Source organism: Puma concolor, chromosome F2 (assembly GCF_028749965.1).
Source record: "Puma concolor isolate L17-30 chromosome F2, mPumCon1.1.hap2, whole genome shotgun sequence".
In the NCBI taxonomy this organism is placed as follows: Eukaryota; Metazoa; Chordata; class Mammalia; order Carnivora; family Felidae; genus Puma; species Puma concolor.
Window position 1 is genome coordinate 70740376 of NC_141684.1, and position 22101 is coordinate 70762476.

Here is a 22101-nt window from a genome sequence, read left to right on the forward strand (position 1 = left end):
CTAATATGGCCTCGCATAACTAAGTACATCTGCAATGACCCTTTTTCCAAATAAGACCAGATTCTAAATTACCAGAGATGAAGACGTCAACATAAGAATTTGGGGGGTGGGGGGCACAATTCAACCTGTGACAAAACCATAAGAATACAATATTTCCCCAGCAAATTCAATACTCTGAATGTATACTTAAATAACAAGAAAGCTATAAATGGATCTGGATGTGTTTAAAAAAAATCACTAATGCAGAATGTTGTACGGATTTCAACAATCATGTTAAAACTAAAGTCTCATTTTTAGCCATAATTTTAATTTCCCTAAATTTTCCTAGGTTTCGCAAGATAAACCAGTGTTTGTCAATATAGAAAAAGAATGGAAACTGAATGATTAACAATGATACTTCACAGGAGAAAAGGGCTATTAAAATGAAAAACATGTTAAAGCAAAAGTGTCATTGTATCTACACAGTAAAATAAATGTATCTCTGTATCCACTGCCAAATATGTTAGACCAGCTGAGCGCTACGGTTCATAAAACTTAGTTTAGAACATGTTACCACAACCACACCATCATCATTCAGACACCTCTCAACACATTTTAGTTCAGCCTTACAGAGTCACCGGTGGTGACAAGATAGTTTGAATGTGGGATGGAGAGAAAGTTAACATGTTTTTTTCTGTGAGAAATTAAAAAAAACAAAAGCAAACCCCAAAATGAGTTTTCTTTAACTTAGAGGATGTCCTCTAAAATGAAAACATACAGCCTATCTGTGTGTTGAAAGCTGTGTGGTTTCTATAACTCTTCTAAAGGTTTCTGTTACTACAGATATGTAAAGGGAAAGTTGAATTTTGTTCCACTGATTATTAGGCCTAATAGGCATTATGGCTGTCACCTTTCCATAAAGTGATGCAAGTAGCAATAAATCTCTGGTAATCCAACAACCAGGGACAGAAATCCTGTTGAATGTGTCTTTGAGTCACCTCTTTGAGATATATATTAAAAAAAAAGTCTAAAGCTCCCTGCCAACCACGAAGTTCAACACTTCACTGGGGCCACTATAAGAAGATGGCTCTGAAGTGATATATGGAGCCAATTTTTGGCTTTCAAAAATGCAATTAAGACTTCTTTAAATGTAGCAACTGTAAGTAGTTTACTAAAAGCATATAAGTGTTTCTTTTTTACTTCTAGATTACACATACGTGATAATAGAATACACATTATTCTAAGCCAAGCAAAATGAAAAGTATTCTTAACAACAACAACAACAACAACAACAACAACAAAATGAATTTAAATGTTCTTGGGTGACTCGATGAATCTGTTACACAGTGGTGAATTGCTTTTTCAGAAAAGATTTACTTTGCATAGTTTTCTATGGACATGCATTCATGCTTCTCAATTTCCCTTTAAATTCGTTCAGCAGAATTTAGAACATGAATGTAAAATCTGGGGCATAGTGCACAAATTTGCTTAGGGGTAGAACTGTGGAGACAAAGTAATGAAGGGAGATGGGCAGAGCAGCAGAATGAAGAAAGCAGAAAGAAGGACTGAGATTTTGCAAACCAAAGCTCACCCAAATACACTAGCCTGCAAGTGAGTTCTCTCCAATTCTTCTTATTCCCAGTCTGATGTTTCACTCTGGAGCTGGGCTTGGAGGAAATGTGAGTGAGATAATAAAAACCTTCCCTTGTTTCTTTAACTTTTAGAAAGAGCTAATGGGCCATCTTTTAATGACCTGCACAGTTACTCCTAGTCATTAGCATGTAGATTCTTTTCAGCAAATGTGTTCTACAAATGCCATTCCCCTCTCAACACCCACTCTTATTTACTGCTTCATAACCTCCAACTTCCAACAGTTGGTGGGAGCAGAAAAAAAAAAAAACATGAAAGAGAAAAAATGACAGCTGGTTTCAGTGGAAAGAACACTAGATCTTTTTCCCTGGTTTTTACCGGTTCTACCCGCTGGTATGCTGGACAAGGCTTACAATGGCTCAGAGAGTCAGTTATATTTTTAGGATTTTGTGACCCTGTTGTTAAATGGAGCCATTATTAACAATTAAATAATATAAACTTAATTTTAAATAAATAATATTAAAATAGAGGTAATAAATATTAAAAACACATCCTTTCTTATTTTACTGTATTTTACTTTCACCTGCTTTTGAGGTTATTTATGCCTATTCTAGCTGTATGCTAGCAATACTATGTAATGGTATTTCAAACTGGCCAAGGTGGGAATATTTACACCAAAGAAATTGGCAAATGCTAAACAAATCAGGGTGTAACTCTGTTCTGTTGATTGTCTATGTTTAGGAAAGCCATGGAGCAGGTTTTCTAATAATACATATTAAACCTAAAATGTGCTATGCCATTATCTTGTCAATAGCACACAAAAAAAAACTGAAGTTTCCCAGCATGTGAAAATGATTAACCCAATTCAGCAAAGCATCTGCTGAAGGAGGAGGTCACTGAGAGGACATGATTGCCAGCTGCCCCTTACGCTGGGCCAGGGCTATCCAAGGCTCCTTACTTCTCCTGTCCTTGGAATATACATCTTGCCCACGGTGGGAGTCACTTCAAGGACACAATCTTGAGAAAGTAATGTGTTGTTGAGACCTTCGCGATGGTACACATGGATGAACCCAGTTAAGGCCCCATTTAAACTTTTAAGATTCTGGTAGGCAGGGGTGGAGATCTACTCATCTTGTAGCCACTTCGTACAAAAGTCGCCTTGCTTAGGAATCTGCCACCTACCAATCCGGAGTGGCCTGCCTCTTTCTTTGGTCTCTCCTTGCCTCCCCTGTATGAGAGCCATTTTGTTTGTTTGTTGTTGGTTTTTTAATTAATTGTAGTGTTATGTTTGAATTATTTTCTCTATATAGATTGTGTATCTAATCTAGGTTTTTGGTTGCCGTGAGGTTCATATATAATAACCTGTGTATATAAAAGTCTATTTTAATTTTTTGTAAATATATGAAATTTATTGTCAAATTGGTTTCCATACAACACCCAGTGCTCATCCCAACAGGTGTCCTCCTCAGTACCCACCACCCACCCTCCCCTCCCTCCCACCCCCCATCAGCCCTCAGTTTGCTATGAGAGCCATTTTGAATTTCACCCAGGGAGGTTCCCTGAGGCTGTGAACCAACATCAGGTCCCGGAAGGAGTAAAATTCCAATACTGGCTCCTTGAGTCACTTTCCTATTACTCCTCAAAGTAAATAAAAAACATTAACCAGCATTCATATCAGATCTACATAACTAAGAGTATACCAAATTCAACAAAAAGATTCTGCCAGAATTAATGGGCTATATAAATTTTACAATACAGAACATTACATCATCATCATTATTTGTCCAGCGAGCACTACACATCCTTTAAATATATATAATGTATTATATACAATATCATGATGTAATAATACATGTAATATAATACATACATGCTTTGTTTTGTCTGAGATCCAATTATTAAAAGTTTACTCTCCCCGTCTCTACCATGTAGAAACTATTGATTTGGAAAAGTTGTTTAACTCTGTGAGTATCACCTTCCTTATCTGCAAACTAGTGAAATGGGTGCCTTTCTCAAAAGATAATTTTAAGAGTCAAACATTCAGCAAATAACTTTTCAACTCCTGATATGAGCTCTCTTAAGCACTTGCAAGGTTTGCAAAGATGAATAATGTTTCATCTTTATCTTCAGGTAGCTTACAGTCTAGAGATGAGAGATATATGTAAATAAAATAATTTAAGACGATGAAATGTGATCCAACAGAGGAAAAGGCAAAGTGCTATGCAATTCAAACAAAAGAAGTGATTGATTTTACCTGGAGCACCAGGAAAGCCTTCATAGAGAAGACAGAATTTTGAGATAAGTTTGAAGAGTACGTTGCATTTTGTATCAATTGAGGAGGTATATGTGGAAAGTGGAGGCATTCCAGGCTGATAGATGAAACACCAAACATATTTTCATCACAAATACTATAATATCAACTAAGGAAATCACAATTGTATTGATAAATCCACTGCATAAAAAACTCCTACACGTAATTTCCATGTACAACGGAAAGAATTATGCCATTATACATCCAGAGTGCCTGACTACAATCTTGCATATTCAAGAGTTGACTAAATAGTTATTCGGTTTTTCCTATTTATAAGCCACGTTCATTTCTAATAACCAAACTGTAAATTATCCTACGACGTTTCTTTAGTGAAAGGAAACATTCATGTCCAAATGAATTTTAAAATTATTTTTTCAAGAAACTATGTACTATGTCCTGTGCTACTTAACAGGACAGAAGGGACTATCCCATGGACTTAAAGAAAAGTCGTCACTGACCGCAACTCTATAAATACATAAACTATGCATGTATTATGTAAACAAGGAAGAGCACATCTAGAGGGAGGTTTTAATGGGAGAGTGGAACACTGAGGCAAGAGTGAGACCTTTCAATACATTTACAGGAACAAGGACTATTAAAGAAAGAGCATTATTTCATCTCTCAGTTAATGAGTCTTGGAAGGGCTGACATTGGTCAGTAAAGTTCACTGGAAGGCTTTTCCCCTTGCTAGGAAAAACATGCTAGTTAATGTATGTAACTTTCAAAAACAAACACTTTGAAGAAGGCTTGGCAGAGCATCTACAGAATTTAAGTGTAAGAGAAGGAGATGTCTATTAATCTCTCACATACAAAAGTCTGACACAATGGGTCTGTAGCCTTGACCTCAAGTGACTGTGGAAGAGAGACTGCAGGGCCCGTCTGTGTCCCTAATAGACATATGTTAAGAAAAGCAGCCTCCCAACACACACACACACACACACACACACACACACACACACACACACACACGCTGAAATGAAAGCCTTTTTCCTCTTCACTCTGGATCTCTCACCCCCCAGTACATGCACTCCCCTGGCAAGCCACTGTGCCAAAGGAGCCTTTCACTCCTTCTCTCCCTGATGATAACTGTCAGTCTGTCGCTGTCTGAACGTGCAACACTTCAACAAAATCTAAAGGGAAATTGGAAGCGCGGGGGCTGGAATACTCTGTTTAAAACCACACAGCCAGACCTCCTTCCTGGAGATCCGAGACTCCTCGACCACCACCTTTCAAACTGCGGAAGGTAAGAATCACCCCAGTCTGAGCTAGGAGTTCAGGCCGTTTCTGTGTCCTCAGAACCTGAGCACTCTTACGCGCCTTCTAATTAAACAATGTGAACAAAAATCATCCCGATAAGAAAGAGCCCACAAGCCCCGGGGAAACTTCAGCAGGAAAGCAGACTGTGCTAAAGCCAGTGGTCCGACAGAGGGGCGGGGAAATCGCTCACTCTCCAGCGCCTCGGCAGCGGCCCCGGGACCTCGGCGCGACGTCCGCTGGGTGCGCGGTGACCCCGAGAGCTCGGGGCCCAGAGGGAGACCGCGCCCTCCCGCTGAGCGCCCGGGGCCGGAGGGCAGTGCGGGTCGGGGCTGCGGGGAGGCGGGGGCCGCGGGAGCCCCCGGCTGGCACTCACGCGCCGCGCCGGGAGGTGCAGGTCCGCGGCGGGGGCCGTGGAGGCCAGTCCCAGGGCAAGCGCGGATCCCGGGACTGGGGCGCGCGGGGCACTCACCAGCTGCAGCGCGCAGAGGCAGATGAGCGAGCAGCGCCCGGTGCAGCAGCCCATGGTGCCGGCGGCGTCCGAGCGGCGCGCGCGGGGAGCGATCCGCGTCCTCCGGCGCCGCTGCTCCCCGCTCCGGAGCGGCCCCCGCCCGGCTCTCGCCCGGCCCGGCCCAGGCTCGCCCCGCCGCGCGGCCGCCGCTCGCGGCTCTCGGGGTCCGGGCGAGCGCACCGCCTTTGTTAGTTTCCCGGGCGGGCAGAGGTCAGTCCGGCGCGCTCGACCCGAGCGTCTGGCGGGGTCCCTGCCTCCCACTGTGCAGGTCTGCTTCTTGGGGAGGGGGAGCCGGGCGGGCGGGGCGGGGGGCGGAAGGGAGGCTACAGATGGTGAGTGGGTGGAAGTCTGTTTAGGGGAGGGGAGTATGGAGGAGGTGGGCGTCTGAAAAGTGGAGTGGGCTGTCTGGGTTGGGGCGTGTGTGTGTGTGTGTGTGTGTGTGTGTGTGTGTGTGTGTGTGTGTGCGCCTGTGTGTGCGCCTGTGTGTGCGTGTGCGTGTGGTGGGAGGCGATGAATGAAAGGGAGTGCCACCGAGGAGGCCCGGCCTGTCTTGTTAGGAGTCTTTGGAGAGAGAGGCAGAGGAAGAGAGAGAATGAGAACGAGGATGAATATGAATGAGCGTGAATTAGGGCGGCTGGTGGTGGTGGAGACCCTCGGCGGCCGGTGTAATGGGGAGACCCGGGCAGCGCTTTCTCTCCGGGGCTCGTGCTAGGGGGTGGGAGGGCGGTCGGAGGCGTGCGCAAAGGAGGGCACTGGGTTTTACTGAGCTGCCCCAGGGGTGGAGAGGGTGGGAGTTGAGAGGGCTTGGTGTCCGGAGACGCGGGTCCCAGAGGCTAGCAGCCAAGGGCGGGCGCGGCGCAGCGCCGGGCGGAGCTTGGAGACCGCGGTGCTGCGAGCTCGGGAGGCCGGGGGTAGCGGGCGCGTCTGCTCGGCCCGAAGCTGGGCGCGCAGCTCTGGGGTCCCGGGGCCAGGGTCGCTTCTGCTCGCCGCAGTCGGTGGCCCAGAGGGCGCCCCTGCTGGAGCCCGGGAGCGGAAAGTTGGAGCGAGTTGGTTTGGTTAGAGGCGAAGCGGCGGCGGAGGGCAGCGCGGGCTCGGAGCGCCGGGGTGAACCCGGACTCCGCGAGGACACGCGGCGTAGCTTTTCCCACTAAAGGCTCTTTGCAATTGTCGCCAGGGAGGAGAGAGGACCAGGAGAGAAAGAAGACAATGAGTGGTTTTTTCTAGAAATGGAGACTATTTCCGGGATGAGGAGACGATTTCTTTCCAGAGAAAATTAAATTGTTTGAGAAGGACTTGGGGAGAAGACCTCGTCCCGGAGAGTTAAAATCCCGGACTAACTCTTCACGAATCCCAAGGAGCACCGCTCGCTCTGGCTCACCTAATAGACTAGCGCGGAGGAGGTCTGCGAGGACCAGATTTCATCGGGGCCCAATGTCAAATTTCACGGGCACATTAGTTGTACCTGGTGTTACTACGCAAATAGCTGGAGCACGCTGGAGAAGCAGACAGCAAGCCTCGGGGCCATTTGTCACAGAAGAGGCTTTCTTCAGAACTTGGCACAGAAACCCCGTTTCTAACCTACCGCTGCCCTCCTGGGCCCTCGGTGGTAGGTTAGCAGGAAAGGGAGAGCTCTTTGCATTTTTAAAACATTCCCCCCTACACGTGGAAACTGTGCGCAGGTCATTCTTTCAGGCATTAAAGGGAGTTGTGGGGTTTGGTTTGTTTGCTTGTTGGGCGGGGGGTGGGGGGTGTTTGTTTTCTTTTGCAATTAACTGCCTTTTTTCTGAACCGTTCCTCCAGAACCTATGTTTTTAACTGAGTACAGTTACAGCTCCCAGGAAAAATCCTTGCGTGGTAACTTTGAAATTCTAGTAGGGACACGCGAATAACCTCGGGATCTGGGTTAATTAAATGGTCAAAAACATTCATTGTTTAGGTTCCACCTCTGTCCGTTATTTTGGAAAAGGGAAAAATGGGAGTCAGAAGCCTTTGCTGTTGTTGTTGACCCAGTGTTTAAGACATCAAGCGATCCGGGATTATGAGGGCACACTTCTATGCACAATAAACATAACCATCATGATTTATGATGAATGAAAATAGGGGAAAAATGGAGCCTGACAAATTAATAATTTAGCATATAGTAGAGGACAATGCAAAAAGTTTCAGGCATCAATGTGTCTGAAATCTGTAGGAAGCAAATGAAGGGGGAGGGGACATGAACAAGTCTACCTACAACTTCCAGAAATAATCATAGCCTCTTCACTACCAGTGACTGTGATGGATGATGATAATAAACATAATGACGTTCCTCCTCTCCACATTACCTGTGTTTGCCCCAATATACATTTTCTCACCATCATTTTTTATTTACTAATTTAGGAAGTATGAAATTTGCAGCTAACATGCATTGTGTCCTTGTTAGGCACCGGTCTCAGTGTTTTGTGTATATTCACTTATTTACTCCTCACAATGGCCTAAGAGATCGGTGCACCACCTTGAACCTCCCCAGTCAAAAGAGGTGGAGATGGGAACAGGGAATCTCATCTCTCAACCGATGAAGAGAAATGCAAAGCCAGGTAATTAGACACAAGATCTCCTTGATTTACACATTCACTGCTGCCTTTGAAACTTAGGACCCAAGTAACACCTGCTCTGGGGCCAACTGCTCTCTGGGAAGTAGGTATAGTAATTTGCATTAATCCTACCTCCATAGTCAGTGACACCCTTGTGGTGTCATTTCAGGGGACCAGGACAGTCTTCCTGTACGTTTCCCTTTCCCACTGCCCCCTCTACTGATGGACTTAGATTGGAGTTTCTTCCTTGAATCACTTAAGATGTTGAAAATGCATTTGGCTTTCAAAGAGAGAAAGAGGAAAGAAGCAAAGATAAGACAATGCTAGTAACAAGTCTAGAAATTGTGTGAAGCCACCTTTATGTTTCTGCAGTCTCTTATCCTCATTGTCTAAACTGAACTGCATCATGAACTAAAAATCTTTCTCCTTACCTTCCTGGGTTTGCTTCTTTCCTCAATCCCACCCTCAAATATGTCTTACTTGCTTCATTTCTACATTGCTTTTTATGCCAAGGGCCATACTAGTTGTCAGGTTTGCAAAGGTAAATGCTATACTCCCTCCCCTTAAGGGCTCGGTAGGGGGAGGGAGAGCAGCTGAGTCAATGAAGTAGCAGCCCACTCTGAGAAAGGTCAGCACTGAGTGCTTTCACTGAGTTTTCTTTCTGCCTGGTGAGGGAGGTTTAAAAGAATTACCTGTAGGGATGCCTGGGTGGCTCAGTCGGCTGAGTGTCCGACTTCCGCTCAGGTCATGATCTCACAGTTCATGGGTTCGAGCCCCACACCAGGCTCTGTGCTGACCTCTTGCTCAGAGCCTGGAGCCTGCTTCAGATTCTGTGTCTCCTTCTCTCTCTGCCCCTCCCCTGCTCACGCTTTGTCTCACTCTGTTTCTCAAAAATAAATAAATGTAAAAAAAATTTTTTTAAATAAAAAAAAAGAAAAATTTAAAAGAATTACCTGTCTCTTGGGGGGGGGGGAGGGGAGAAGAGAGTAGAAAATAACAACAATGGAAACGGTGGGGCTTAGAGAGGATTTTGGATTTTCCCAAAATCAGCTGACGAGGAAATAATCTAAGTAGAGCATCGGATGCAACGTGTGGTTGGTTATGCCACTTCCTGGCTGCAGAATCTCAGGGAAGTCACTTTGCTTCCCTCCGTCTAGCTCGCCTATGTAATGTGGGTATGATGGTATGACTTGCCCCACAGGACTAAGCCTTAGGTTGTTCTTTGTCTTCTATCCACATGTGTTTTGCACCCTGGCCTCACGCAGGTCTCAGCCTCGTGTCAGGTCCCAGAGAGGCCTCACTGACTACACTGTCTGAAATAACACTCCTGTCACTCCTTCACTGTCTTTTCATTCAAAACAGCGACTCGGGGGTGCTTGAGGGGCTCTGTCAGCTGAGCCACCTACACTTGATTAGGACTCAGGCCCTGAGAACAAGCCCTGTGTTGGTCTCACACTAAGCATGGAGCATGCTCAGGATTCTCTCCCTCTCCCTCTCCCCTTCTCCCACGCACACTAGCTCTTTCTGTCTCTCTCTCTCTCTCTAAAACAAAACCAACAAACAAAACCCCAGTGATTGGTTTACTTTATAATTTCCTGTCTCCTCCAGCCAAAAATAATGTTAACTTTTAATAATCATATTTTTAGCATCCTACTTCCCACATAGTGTATACACACACACACACACACACACACACACACACACACGTAGTATATAGTAAGTACTAAACATATGTGTATATACATGCATACAGGACATTCTAGTCTATGTTTTTTCTTCCTTTTTTTATTTCTCAGTTTCTTAGTAAAATTCCTTTTTTTAATGTTTTTTTTATTTACTTAAGTAATCTCTACACTCAATGTGGGGCTCAAACAGATGACCCCCAGATCAAGAGTTGCATGCTCTTCTGACTGAGCCAGCCAGGTGCCCCTAGTAAAATTTCTTTTGAAAGACTCTAGTCCCATCTCCCTTAAAGTCCAGAGAAAATCAAACTGTCTATACCAAGAGTAAGAGGACTGGGTGGGAGAGAGCACATCTAGAGACCAGACCCAGAAATGCAGATTTGTAGATTTCACAGGACTGTCAAATACAATGGACCCTCAAACAACACGAGGGTTGGGGCCCTGACCCCTCATGCAGTCAAAAATCCAAGTATAACTTTTTTTAAGCTTATTTATTCATATTTGAGGGAGACAGAGAGAGAGCATGAATGGGACAGAAGCAGAGAGAGAGGGTAAGAGAATCTCAAGCAGGACTCATGCTGTCAGCACAGAGCCCAATGCAGGGCTCAATCTCATGGGACCATGAGACCATGAACTGAGCTGAAATCAAGAGTCAGATGCTTAACCGACTGAGCCACCCAGGTGCCCCAAGTATAACTTTTGACTCTTAATAGCCCACTGTTCATCAGAAGCCTTAATGATAACAGAAACAGTCGGTAAACGCATATTTTACATGTTATATGTATTTTATACTATATTCTTATAATAAAGTAATCTAGAGAAAAGAAAATGTCATTAAGGAAATCATAAGGAGGAGAAAATACATTGACAGTACTGTACTATAAAGAATCCACAGGGGCGCCTGGGTGGCACAGTCGGTTAAGCGTCCGACTTCAGCCAGGTCACGATCTCGCGGTCCGTGAGTTCGAGCCCCGCGTCGGGCTCTGGGCTGATGGCTCGGAGCCTGGAGCCTGTTTCCGAATCTGTGTCTCCCCCTCTCTCTGCCCCTCCCCCGTTCATGCTCTGTCTCTCTCTGTCCCAAAAATAAATAAAAAACGTTGAAAAAAATATTTAAAAAAAAAAAAAAAGAATCCACATACAAGTGGATCTGCACAGTTGAAACCCATGTTGAGAGTCAACTGTACTAGGAATGGAGACAAGAGCTTGAAGGAATTAAAGTTCCTCCTTAACTACTGCACTTTGTTTTTTGAAGTCTTCTAATTTGGCATTGTTGTTTGAGCAAAATAAAGTACAGTATGTTCAAGCATTTCTCTATATTCACTGAGAAAAGTTCCTAAATGTGCCCCTAGATGTGTGCTTTTCCTCTAGCACCTGCTTGATGCTGGGCCCCTCCTTTGGCACCTTCTTGGAGCGAGCAAATTACAATCTTCTATACCCCCTCCTACAACTGGCTGACCTTCATGGTTACCTGATAGACACTGTACTAACAGTATGGCTGCTCAGTTAGAGCAAAGATCAGGTTTACACTGGAGCAAAAGTGGGAAACACATGTGGAGTGTTTGAAGCATGGCTTGGAGCCTTCAGTACACCTGTGTGCTGCCTGATGCCTGTTGTGTTAGAAGTGGTGAGTCCTGTTGTGCATAGCAATGAATACCCCAGAGTGTTGGGGGCAAGGGGAGAGGGGGCAGTCATAATTTCACTATTCCTTTTCTCCCTAAGGAGACAGATACTTCTTGCTATTGTGAGCACTTTACATCATAGCATTTAAAAGTGATCCCCCAAGGGAGGTGAGGTGAGAAAAAAGTGGGAGATGGTTATGTGGTGTGGGAGTTTTAAAGGACACGGGAGAGCCTGGAGGATGCCAGAATTACAAAAGAGAAAGAGTAAGAAAATTCCTTGGTATATTTTGCCTCAAGAAATGTTGGTAATAACTAGTTTTATAGCCAAGCGCCATCTTTTTTATTTCTGTTTGGGTTAAAAATAAGCCTCAATTAATATTTATCTATCGTACTCCTCAGTGTCTAACAACACTGATCCTGTTGTTGCTATTATCATAATTAGTATTGCAGCGATATGCATTTAGAGTTTTTCTAATGTCAAGCACTGAGCAGCCCCGGCTGACACCGACAAGTTCAAGATTTTTGACCACTTAATTTACTGCCGAGCGTTGGCAACTATTGTTGATTTCTATGCAACAGACATTACTGCACGCCTAATATGTCAGAGTCCTCATATTGGAGACACAAACACTTTCTTACTACCATTAACATTTGCTCCCCTGCCCTCTGTTTTCCTCAGGGTTCCAGAAGATCAGATCAGATTTCTCTGCATAATGGCCTAGCTAGACCCCTAACAATTGGCAGTAACAGAGGAAGAGAAAAGGTAGCATGACTCAAAGTAAAAAGAAAACATTAATCCAAAGTCCTGGTGAATCCTAATGCCACCAACATATTTTTGTATGGATGGATACAAACATCTATCTATCTACCTATCTGTCTATTGGATTGCATTAAGTGTTCCAAAGTAAAGACTTGTTTCTTTTTTTTCTCCATTTTTAAACCAAGGACGTTAACAATCACCACAACACAAACACGTTTTTATCCACTGCAGTACCATATATGGAGAGAATATCTCTATGAGATAATGAATCCTTATAGTTTCCTCACATGTATCTGTTTTAAGGATCAGTCCTGTATTATTGTATAATGCTTGTGTAAGACGATAACATTAAGGAAAACATCTGAGATCTCTCTGATTTTTTGAAACCTTTTTTGTAAGTCTAAGATTATTTAGTTAAATAGTTAAAAATAAGAAACCATCACATAAAATGTGTTAGACATGTGGAGCAGGCACGTGCAGTGCTGAACAGGTCGTCCATCAGAAACGTAAATCCTAATATAAAGTACATTAGCTCATGCTAATGTGGAACAAATTCTTTTTTAGTAATGTGTGAGCGATGTATTTTTTATTTGTCCATGATAATATGCATATAAAATCCCTCAAAGTAACACCAGTGCACATAAATACACATTTGTATTATTTTAAAAATCAGTGAAACAAACTTACAATTCACACTGAACAAACTTTTGCTTTTTTTCCAGGCGTTTTTATTTATGAAATCTAGAAAATTTTAAACAATCAATCATTAAAGATAGTACAATCATATAGTTTCCCTTTATATTTTTGAATGGCAAAATAAGAAAATGTATTTGTTAGTGAGTGAAAATGAATAGTCATTTGTAAGACCACTGTCACATTCTGAAGGAGTCTTGAATAAAGAGTGGCAAAGCCAGTTAGCATAGATTCCCTTTGCATTCACTAGATCCCAAATGTGCCTTCGGGAAGGGCATGGTCTCACCTGAAAGAGATGCAAATCACCACAGGACAGCACATTTTATTATACGTTTTGCTGTTATTTCTCTTAGGTTTGCCTAGTATGTTCTCCAGTGTGTATATACTGAGCAGTGATAAGGAACCGACAGATTTTGAGTACAGTTGTAAATATAGTATAGTTCAGTTTTTAATATAAGTCACATATAAAAATAAATTGATTAAAATAAAAAGTAAAGGACACAGGAGTCCAATTTGTGGTTATAAACAATTCTGAGTACCTGCAAACAGGTCCTTTTGGGGTGTAACCATATCACTGGTGCTGGGATAGAGTGGGAAATGCCCCAAAGTAATTTTTCCAAGCAGTACATATACAGTCTAGAAAAAGTTTTGTTAAGATGGCACCCAACGGCGTTTGTAATAGATGCTCTGGCTGTCTCACTCACATCCCCTTGCCCTCACCATTTCAGGGCACATGGCTCCAACTTCCTCCTGACAGCACCAAGATTTCACATACAAGGTAAGCTGCAATTCTGGAGAGACACCACCTCCCAGGAAGAACTCTGGGACTCCAACTGATAGGAGTTGGTATATAAAAACCTTATTACCTTCCTAGACCATTGGAGAAGAATCAGAGGTGCATATATTCTGTACCATTTCCAGAGTTCCTCAGCTTCAGTGGCCCATGGGAATAATTTGTTTCATAGTCCACCTTTTATTGGCCCTTCCCCTTGGTTTCACTTCCACTTGCTCTACTGTGGTTTCCAGGAATTATCTCCCAAACAACCTGCATGCACTTGCATCTGAATTCTGGTCAAAGGGTCTGCTTCCATAAAAGCCCAGACTAAGACCGTGAACTCTGCTAGTCTTCCATTCTTGGCACCAGCATCTGGAGCAAATAATCAGCAGGATTCAATCTCATTTTTTATACATGAGAACAACTTGAGGGATTCTTCTGATTTGATAAAGATAAAAGATTGGCAGATAATGACTTCATCCACAACATAGGATCAGAGGTGCATATAATTCATGATCATTAAACCAAGCATGACAATAAATTACATATAGAGATTTTACACAGTGGGAGTGCTGTCATGAATTTCTTATTTCTTCCTAAGGATTAGGAACACTCTTAGCAAAAGGTGACTATAAAAATTTCTCTGTTTTCGTTGCATCTGTTTTTCTCTTCCAGCATTGATGGGTCATGCCAAGGCTTCTTCTAGATATTCTGTATCATGATGATCTCCAATGAGTAATCTTGCCCTTGTGCCAAACATTCTCAGTTTCTGCTTTATGTGTAGTTCAAATTCCATTTTCAGTACAAAGTTATTACTACTTGTATTCAGAAAAAGTGACTTCTGAGAAGAGTTTTCTCATACTCGCCTCTCATCAGTCCCTCGTATCTCCAGTGAGGGCTTCCTTTCTCTCGTTGGCACAGCTCAGTTGTCTGTCTATGAGTTCTAATTTGGAAGAGGACGGGGAGCCTTTATGTCTCTACTCATTTTGGCAGGAAGGATAACTTCCAGATGGTGTCTTACTTTGAAATGGAAGCAGAAACACACACCTGTGATATGTGTTATCATAACAGCTCAGAAGTTTTACTACTTTACTATTTAATTCAGTCATGTGATGACATACTGATTAATGAGCTGGGTTTTCTTCCTTAAGTCCCATGGATAACGGACACTTCCAAGGTTGAAAGATGGAAAGAGGCCCATCTCAGCTGCAGTTAAACTTGAACCTTGCCATGGTTCTTCTGCCATAAATACATACTATAAATGATTGTGCTTGGCTGACCGTCTCTGCAGTATAAACTGCCCCTTAAACGGGGCAGGATCACATGTTAACATCAATGTTTGGCCCAGATTTATAGATCTAAGGTGTTATTGTATCTTTTAAATCACTTGGTTCTCAAAATAACCAGAGGTACCCAGAGTGACAAACACAGCTAGCTAGTGGTGGCCTCCTCTTTTACTGCCATTGCCTGCCATCAGCAAAGCACATGTAAACTCTACGAGGTAAGGCAAGGCGTACTAGCTGCTACAATAAACAAAGCCTAAATCTTAGTAGCTTTACACAATGCAACTTTCTCTCTCCCTCACACAAATGTTCCTCGTTGATGGGGAAGGCTGTCCACGTGTCATCCAGTGACTCAGGTCCTTCCACCTTGGGGCACCACCCTCCTCCCATTCAGCTGACTGAGGGCGAAAAGCTGAGCAGATGGGGATTTGTATGGGGAAAGTTTGTAAGGGCCAGACCTGAAAAGGAATACGGGGCTCATTGCTGGGCTCACCCTTTGGTTAATACTCAGCCACAGCCAGGTGCAAGGGAGAACTGGAAAGGTAATCTAACTCTGGGACCAAGAGGAAAAGAAGCAGGATTTGGAGAACACATAGTATTCTTTGTGAAATGTAATATGCTGCTTCTAAACTCCCCATTGTGTCCTGTAATCTCCCCTACCTAGAATATTCCCTTCCCTTCTTGCACTCTCCTTCTCTAGACAACATTCACCCATCATGATAGCTGAGCTCACATGTTGCCTCCTCTGAGAAGGCTTCCCTGATGCACTCATCTCCATCCTCAGTGTATATAAGGTGCCTATTTTTTTGTTCCCTTTCTACTCCTAATTATCCTCTATTATTGACTTATATGAGCTCTATTAACATTTTCTACTTTTGGCTAGTGCATGTTAGTGATGAGACATATTTGCTGAGCTACTGAAGAAATGAAGCCCATCATTCCTCTTACTATGACATACTTTCTGGTGGCACCAAATGGCAATCCTCTTATAGTAGGGCTGACTTCTTGAGAGTCACCTATAGAGTTGTTACACCCAGTCCCTCAGTCCTAACCCCCACAGGTGATCATTCCTCCTCTCTTTCCCCTTGAGGAGAGTATATTTTCCAACCTCACTGCCTTGGGCTTGGTCACATGGAACGTGGGCAGCAGTGTGGATGGGTTGGTTCATAATTGAGCTTTAAGGACCATCACATGTTTTTATTCACCTTGCTTCTGACTTCTGCCATGAAAACAGCAGCCCCAGATGGCTGCTGTTCCTTTAGCCTGTGTTCTAGAATGAGAGACATGTGGCGCAGAGCTGAACCGAAGTTCAGCCCAGCCCAGCTGAGCCACAACTAACTTGCACACTGTAACGAAAGATAACTAATAAAGTCTCCCAACTGAATTCTTTTATAATGAGTCAAGCTGGAGCCTAGAATATGCATTTTTAAAATGCCTCCAAGGTTATTTGGATGCTCAGTCAGCCACATGTGGAAAGTGTTGCACACACTAGTCTCCCACTCAATAGGAGAAAAAAACAATATTTAAACCCATGGGATAGGGCATCCATAAAGACTTCACTGCCAGCCATCTTCCCAATCCCATGCCAGGAAACATAACTTCACATAGAATCCCAGAAGTTCTCAAGTGGCAGCTGAACATGAACCCTGCTGCAGTGGAGGACTTGGGAGGCAGAAGGATCCCGAAGTGTGTGCAGCTGTACCCTTCCAACCCTGGTGTGGGCCACAGTGCTATATAAGCCTGTATAGGATGTAGGTTAGTGGGGGGTTTTCCTTCAACCTGAATTCACTGCTCCATCACAGTATTTAAATGGGCCAGATTACTAAATCTTATACGATCCCTTTATTCTTTGTAGTCATTAGGTAATATAATTTAAAGGTAAAATAATTATACTCTGCATATAGTCTAGCAATAAGAGATATGGCTTACTGTGACTAACATAATTCCTACTTCATGTCTACAAGGTTTTTTTTTCCCCATCAGTCTGGCATGTGGGGTGCTATTATTGGCAATTTTTTAAAAGATGTGTAAATGATTTTTTATGCCTCTTTTCTGGCTTATAAATTCACCATGTTCTATTTATCCAGTTATATGTTCTCTGTTCACGAATCGAGGATTTGCATTGGGCACAAAAGAACCCGATTCCACGATAGCAGTTCTTATGTGTTGTGATCTAATAAGCAGTAGGCATTTGACTTCTGCTATTCCTTGGCAGAGTAGGGAAGGTGTAGGGAGAAGAAACACATTGAATTTTGTAAATACTAGGTCTTATTTCCTTTATCATGGTAGAAAAGGAAGAGGATGGCAGTCATAAGAACACTGGGAAATTTGTCACATCCGTGAATCACATTAGGTAGGGAGATTAAAATACTTTTTAAAGATAGTCGACAGTAACTATCGTGTCAAATACAGAGCTACAATCCCAAAGGACAGGCCTATTAGGCCAGGACTCCTTTGGAGTGTCACAGGGAGCAATCCTGGCTCATTCTTTGTGTTTCTAATTTCATAAATGTTTGCTGAATGAGTGGGTGGGCAACGGATGGGAGGTTTCTGCTGAGCTAAAATGGGAATCATTGAGGATGCTAATCCAAAAAGCTACGTGTACGGTTAAACAAACCTTTGCTGCCAGGAACTTTGTGAAAGTGGGAGGTATCGGGCTCACACCCATTGCCTACCTGAACTGCCCAAGCAGGTGAGTCTTCCAGACAGGCCTGTCACTTCCTCAAACAGTGGCTCACCTTATTCCTGACACAAGTGCTTTAGAATATTTTTGTCTGCTGTTATCTTTCACGTGGACAGCGCTGAATTTTTATAGCATCACTGGTGTTTTTAGCAAATCCTATCTTCAATATATCCTCTAAAAGACAGACATAAAGATGATCTAATTTTATTTATTTTATTTATTATTATTATTTTTTAAATCTTTATGTATTTTTGAGAGAGAAGGAGAGAAAGAGAGAGAGAGTGCGAGCAGGGGAGGAACACAGAGAGAGGCAGACACAGAATCCGAAGCAGGTTCCAGGCTCTGAGCTGTCAGCACACAGCCCAACGTGGGGCTCGAACTCACAAACCGTGAGATCATGACCTCAGCCGAAGTCGGATGCTTAACCGACTGAGCCACCCAGGCACCCCTAATTTTAAATTCATGCTTATATCTCATGTTGGGAAATAACATTCTTCATTGAAATTAAAGCAGTTTATATAAAATGATGAAGTTACTAAGTATTTGTAAGCAAACTGAGAGGAAGTGTTATCAAAATGCTGTGCAAAGAGATAGTGGAGAAAAAAAGCACAGTCTTCTTATTATAACCAACATAGGATCCTGCTATGAGACTATGTAGATTTAACATATTCTGCACAAGACAGGAGTGAATCCTCTGAACTTAACCTAAAGAAGACAGGCAGGTTTTTTCTCACATTATTACTTGTTCAGAGGCACAGGAATTCAGGCAAAAATTTCCTATCATCACCCCTGAGTCTAAGTCACAGGATGAGGGGAAAGGTAAATGCAACAAATATTCTAGAGTGCATCACGATCATTTTAAGCATAGGCATCATTAGACAACCGGGGGAAAAAAAAAAGGAATGGTAGAGGGTAGATGGCTTAGTCCTCATATTAGAATGCACATGACAATACTAATTTTGATATTGAATAAGAAAGGAAAACTCTGGGGACTCCCAGCCAGGTTCTAACTACAAGTTTGGCCTCAATCTCATTCCTTATCTTTTAATGCCTGGAGCAAAAGTCTAGCTAAGGATGCTTAGCAACTCTCACCACAACAGTCTATTTCTAAGACATTTGGCTAAAGAGGGTCTGGATTTTTCTCCCTAGTAGAAAGTTGTCACCAAGTTCGCAGCTCAGCAATGCAAGTTTCACCAAGACAGACCACGCTGAATTTTGCTTTCCCAATAGGAAATTAGAAACTACACTGCCTTGGGGCGCCTGGGTGGCTCAATCAGTTGAGCTTCCAACTTTGGCTCAGGTCATGATCTCACAGCTCGGGAGTCTGAGCTCCACATCAGGCTCTGTGCTGACAGCTCAGAGCTTGGAGTCCACTTCAGAATCTGTGTCTCCCTCTTCTCTCTACCCCTCCATCGCTCACGATCTGTGTGTCTCTCTCTCTCCCTCTCTCTCTCAAAAATAAATAAATATTTTAAAAAAATAAAAAAAGAAACCACATTGTCTTTGGGACCTCCTTTTGGATCCAAGGACTTTTATAGGCTGAATCTGGGCCACTCCTTCCTAATATAAGACACCAAAAGCTACTGCAAATTGCAAATCTGGTTTCCTGTCCTTTCAGGCTTCTTTCTGAGATGGAGACAATATAACCTGAGGGAAGGAACATGAGCTTTGCAAACAGACATGTCTGAGTTTACCTCCTTTCTTCTACTGCCTGGCTGTGAGGGGGCCCTTTGAATGATAGCTATGATCGCCTCCAAATCCTATTACTTGTCCTTAGTCTGTGTTTCTTCAGAATCTCTCTGTGCCATTGGACACTTCTAACCATGCCCTCCTTCACTGGTTTCTTCCACATGTGACAGCATTCTTTTCTAGAATGATCCAATGCAGTGTTCCTAAAAATAATGTCATGACAACAGTGCTGGGTCAGATAGTTATTGAGACTGTGCAATGAACCATGCGTGGTAGAAAGCGTTGAGGAATAAAAACTTGCCCCTGCCCTTAAAGAATTTACTGTCTGGAAGGAGAAATCAAATTACAAGGAAATGACTGCAAACCTCATAACTTGTAAGTGGTGGTGGTGGTGGTGGTGGTAAAAGACTAGTAGTAAGAGACAAGTAGTGCCTAGATTATTAAAGTTCTGGAATGCATGAATGAGTAGCTTAAGCTTTATTCTACAGGTCAGTTCTTTTTAAAGTTATTTATCTATTTATTTTGAGAGAGAGACAGAGAGAGAATGAGAACGAGCAGGGAACAAACAGGGGGAGTGGAGGGGGGTTACCCAAGCCAGCTCTGCATCATCAGCACGGAGCCTGACACAGGGCTCGAAATCACTAACCCTGAGATCATGACCTGAGCTGAAACCACGAGTCAGATGCTTAACCAACTGAGCCACCCCAGGGGCCCCTACAGGTCAGTTCTTCTTAGACATGCTTTATTATGTAAAGTCATCAGTAAAAAGAAACTGAGAATACACTAATGAACACACACACACACACACACACACACACACACACACACGCACCACACACACTATAGAAACTTCATTATTCACACAACTTATATTTGCAAATTCACCTGCTAGCTAAAATTTAATTGTAGCCCCCAAGTCAACACTCAGCACTCGTGTAGTCATTTGTGGACACGGGGAGAGCAGGGGAAAAATCTGAATGCCTGAAGGGCGGGTTTCCAGCTGAAAGCAAGTAACATGATGCTTTGCCTTATTTCATTTCTCTTACTGTAAACAACTGTCCTTTTCATAGTCTGTTTAGTGCCCGAGTTTTTGTTCTTCTCTGCTTCTGCTGGGGCTTTTGCTGTTTTAAATGGCCCCCAAACACAGTGATGAAGTGCTGTCTCGTATTCCTAAGCACAAGAGGGCTGTGTTAGACCTTATGGAGAAAATACAGGTGCTAGATAAGCTTTGTTCAGGTGGCAGTTACAGCACGGTTGACTTGAATTGAAGTCAAGTTTCAACTGGTTGAATTGAAGTTAACGATTCAACAATTTATATTATGTCAAGTGTCTTTAAAGAGAAACACACATAAAAACTTGTTTTATCAGTGAAATTGTTTTCAGCTGGGCACATAAGGACAGATTATAATGACTTGATGTAGATAATTCAAGTATTTTTTTCATGTTCAGTTCACTACTAAGCCAAAATAAACATATCTTTGAATAAAAATTTTTGGTGGAGTCTAACCACAGCGGGAGCCTGGAATTTCACCGGTTGTCATTTTCGAAACACATGCTTTACAAAGTCACCATCTTAAGCCAGTTTCCTATTGGCAATTTTATTAGGTGTTTATCCTCTGTTGTGCAATTTCTATTAGTAATTGCATCATGAAACCCCACGACTGTCTGCTGGAGTTTATATAGGAAATAAGACTCTACTATCCTCAGCAAATGGAAGTCAGAGAGACCAAGGAGGAGACTTTCAGAACGGAGGGATGTGGTGGCAGCATGAAGTGAAACAGAAAGGCCAATATTTCAGTGTGAAGAAGACTAGATAGAGAGCATCCTTAACAAGATCAATTTTTACTGAGTGCTAGAAACAGAAGGTGGCTTAGGCCATTGCAAAGATGAGGGAACGCTGGCTGATATAAAGGTCCAGATCACAATCATGGGAGGGAGGGAGAAAAACTTTGATTGGAATTGGGAACAGTTAGACATCAAGTGGTCAAAGAATTCTGCCTCCCTGAAAATGACAGGAATTGGGATAAACAAACAAACAAACAAACAAAACAAAACAAATCAATGAACCAAGCACTAAAGTTCATCCTTTATGTAAGAGAATAACCCAGAGACTGAAGATCATACAGAAGCGGACAGAAAGGTGGTACGAAAGCCTGGTGCCATGGACTTCAGTACGATTTTTATTTAAGAATGGAACAAGGGTGGGGCGCCTGGGTGGCTCAGTAGGTTAACCATCCAACTTCAGCTCAGGTCATGATCTCACGGCTCGTGGGTACGAGTCCCACCTCGGGCTCTGTGCTGACAGCTCAGAGCCGAGAGCCTGCTTCGGATTCTGTGTCTCCCTCTTTCTGTCCCTCTCCTGCTCTTGCTCTGTCTCTCTCTTTCTCAAAAATAAATAAATAAATGGGACACCTGGGTGGCTCAGTCGGTTAAGTGTCTGACTTTGGCTCAGGTCATGATCTTGCAATTCGTGAGTTTGAGCCCTGCTTCGGGCTCTGTGCTGACAGCTCAGAGCCTGGAACCTGCTTTGGATTCTGTGTCTCCTCTCTCTCTGTCCCTCCTGTGCTCGAGGTCTATTTCTCTCTCTCTCAAAAATGAATAAACATTTAAACAAACAAACAAACTTAAAAAAAAAAAAAAAGAATGGAACAATGGTGCCTGAATGGCTCACTCCGCCAAGGTCCTACTCTTGATTTCAG

The 22101-nt window shown here is 43.0% G+C and overlaps 1 protein-coding gene and 1 long non-coding RNA gene across 5 annotated transcripts in view; one reads left to right on the plus strand and one right to left on the minus strand.

Annotated features, from left to right (window-relative positions):
- NKAIN3 (sodium/potassium transporting ATPase interacting 3) overlaps nt 1-6329 on the minus strand; it is a 611410-nt gene extending 605081 nt beyond the window's left edge. For all 4 annotated transcript variants that reach the window (XM_086695770.1, XM_086695771.1, XM_086695768.1 and 1 more), the window contains exon 1: nt 5607-6329. In XM_086695770.1, coding sequence (XP_086551896.1) covers nt 5607-5660 — 54 coding nt within the window. In that variant the 5' untranslated portion in view covers nt 5661-6329. The remainder of the gene's footprint in view (nt 1-5606) is intronic.
- LOC147572094 (uncharacterized) overlaps nt 4701-22101 on the plus strand; it is a 39051-nt gene continuing 21650 nt past the window's right edge. Inside the window, exon 1 of the long non-coding RNA XR_015246911.1 lies at nt 4701-5123. This is a non-coding gene — a long non-coding RNA (uncharacterized LOC147572094). The remainder of the gene's footprint in view (nt 5124-22101) is intronic.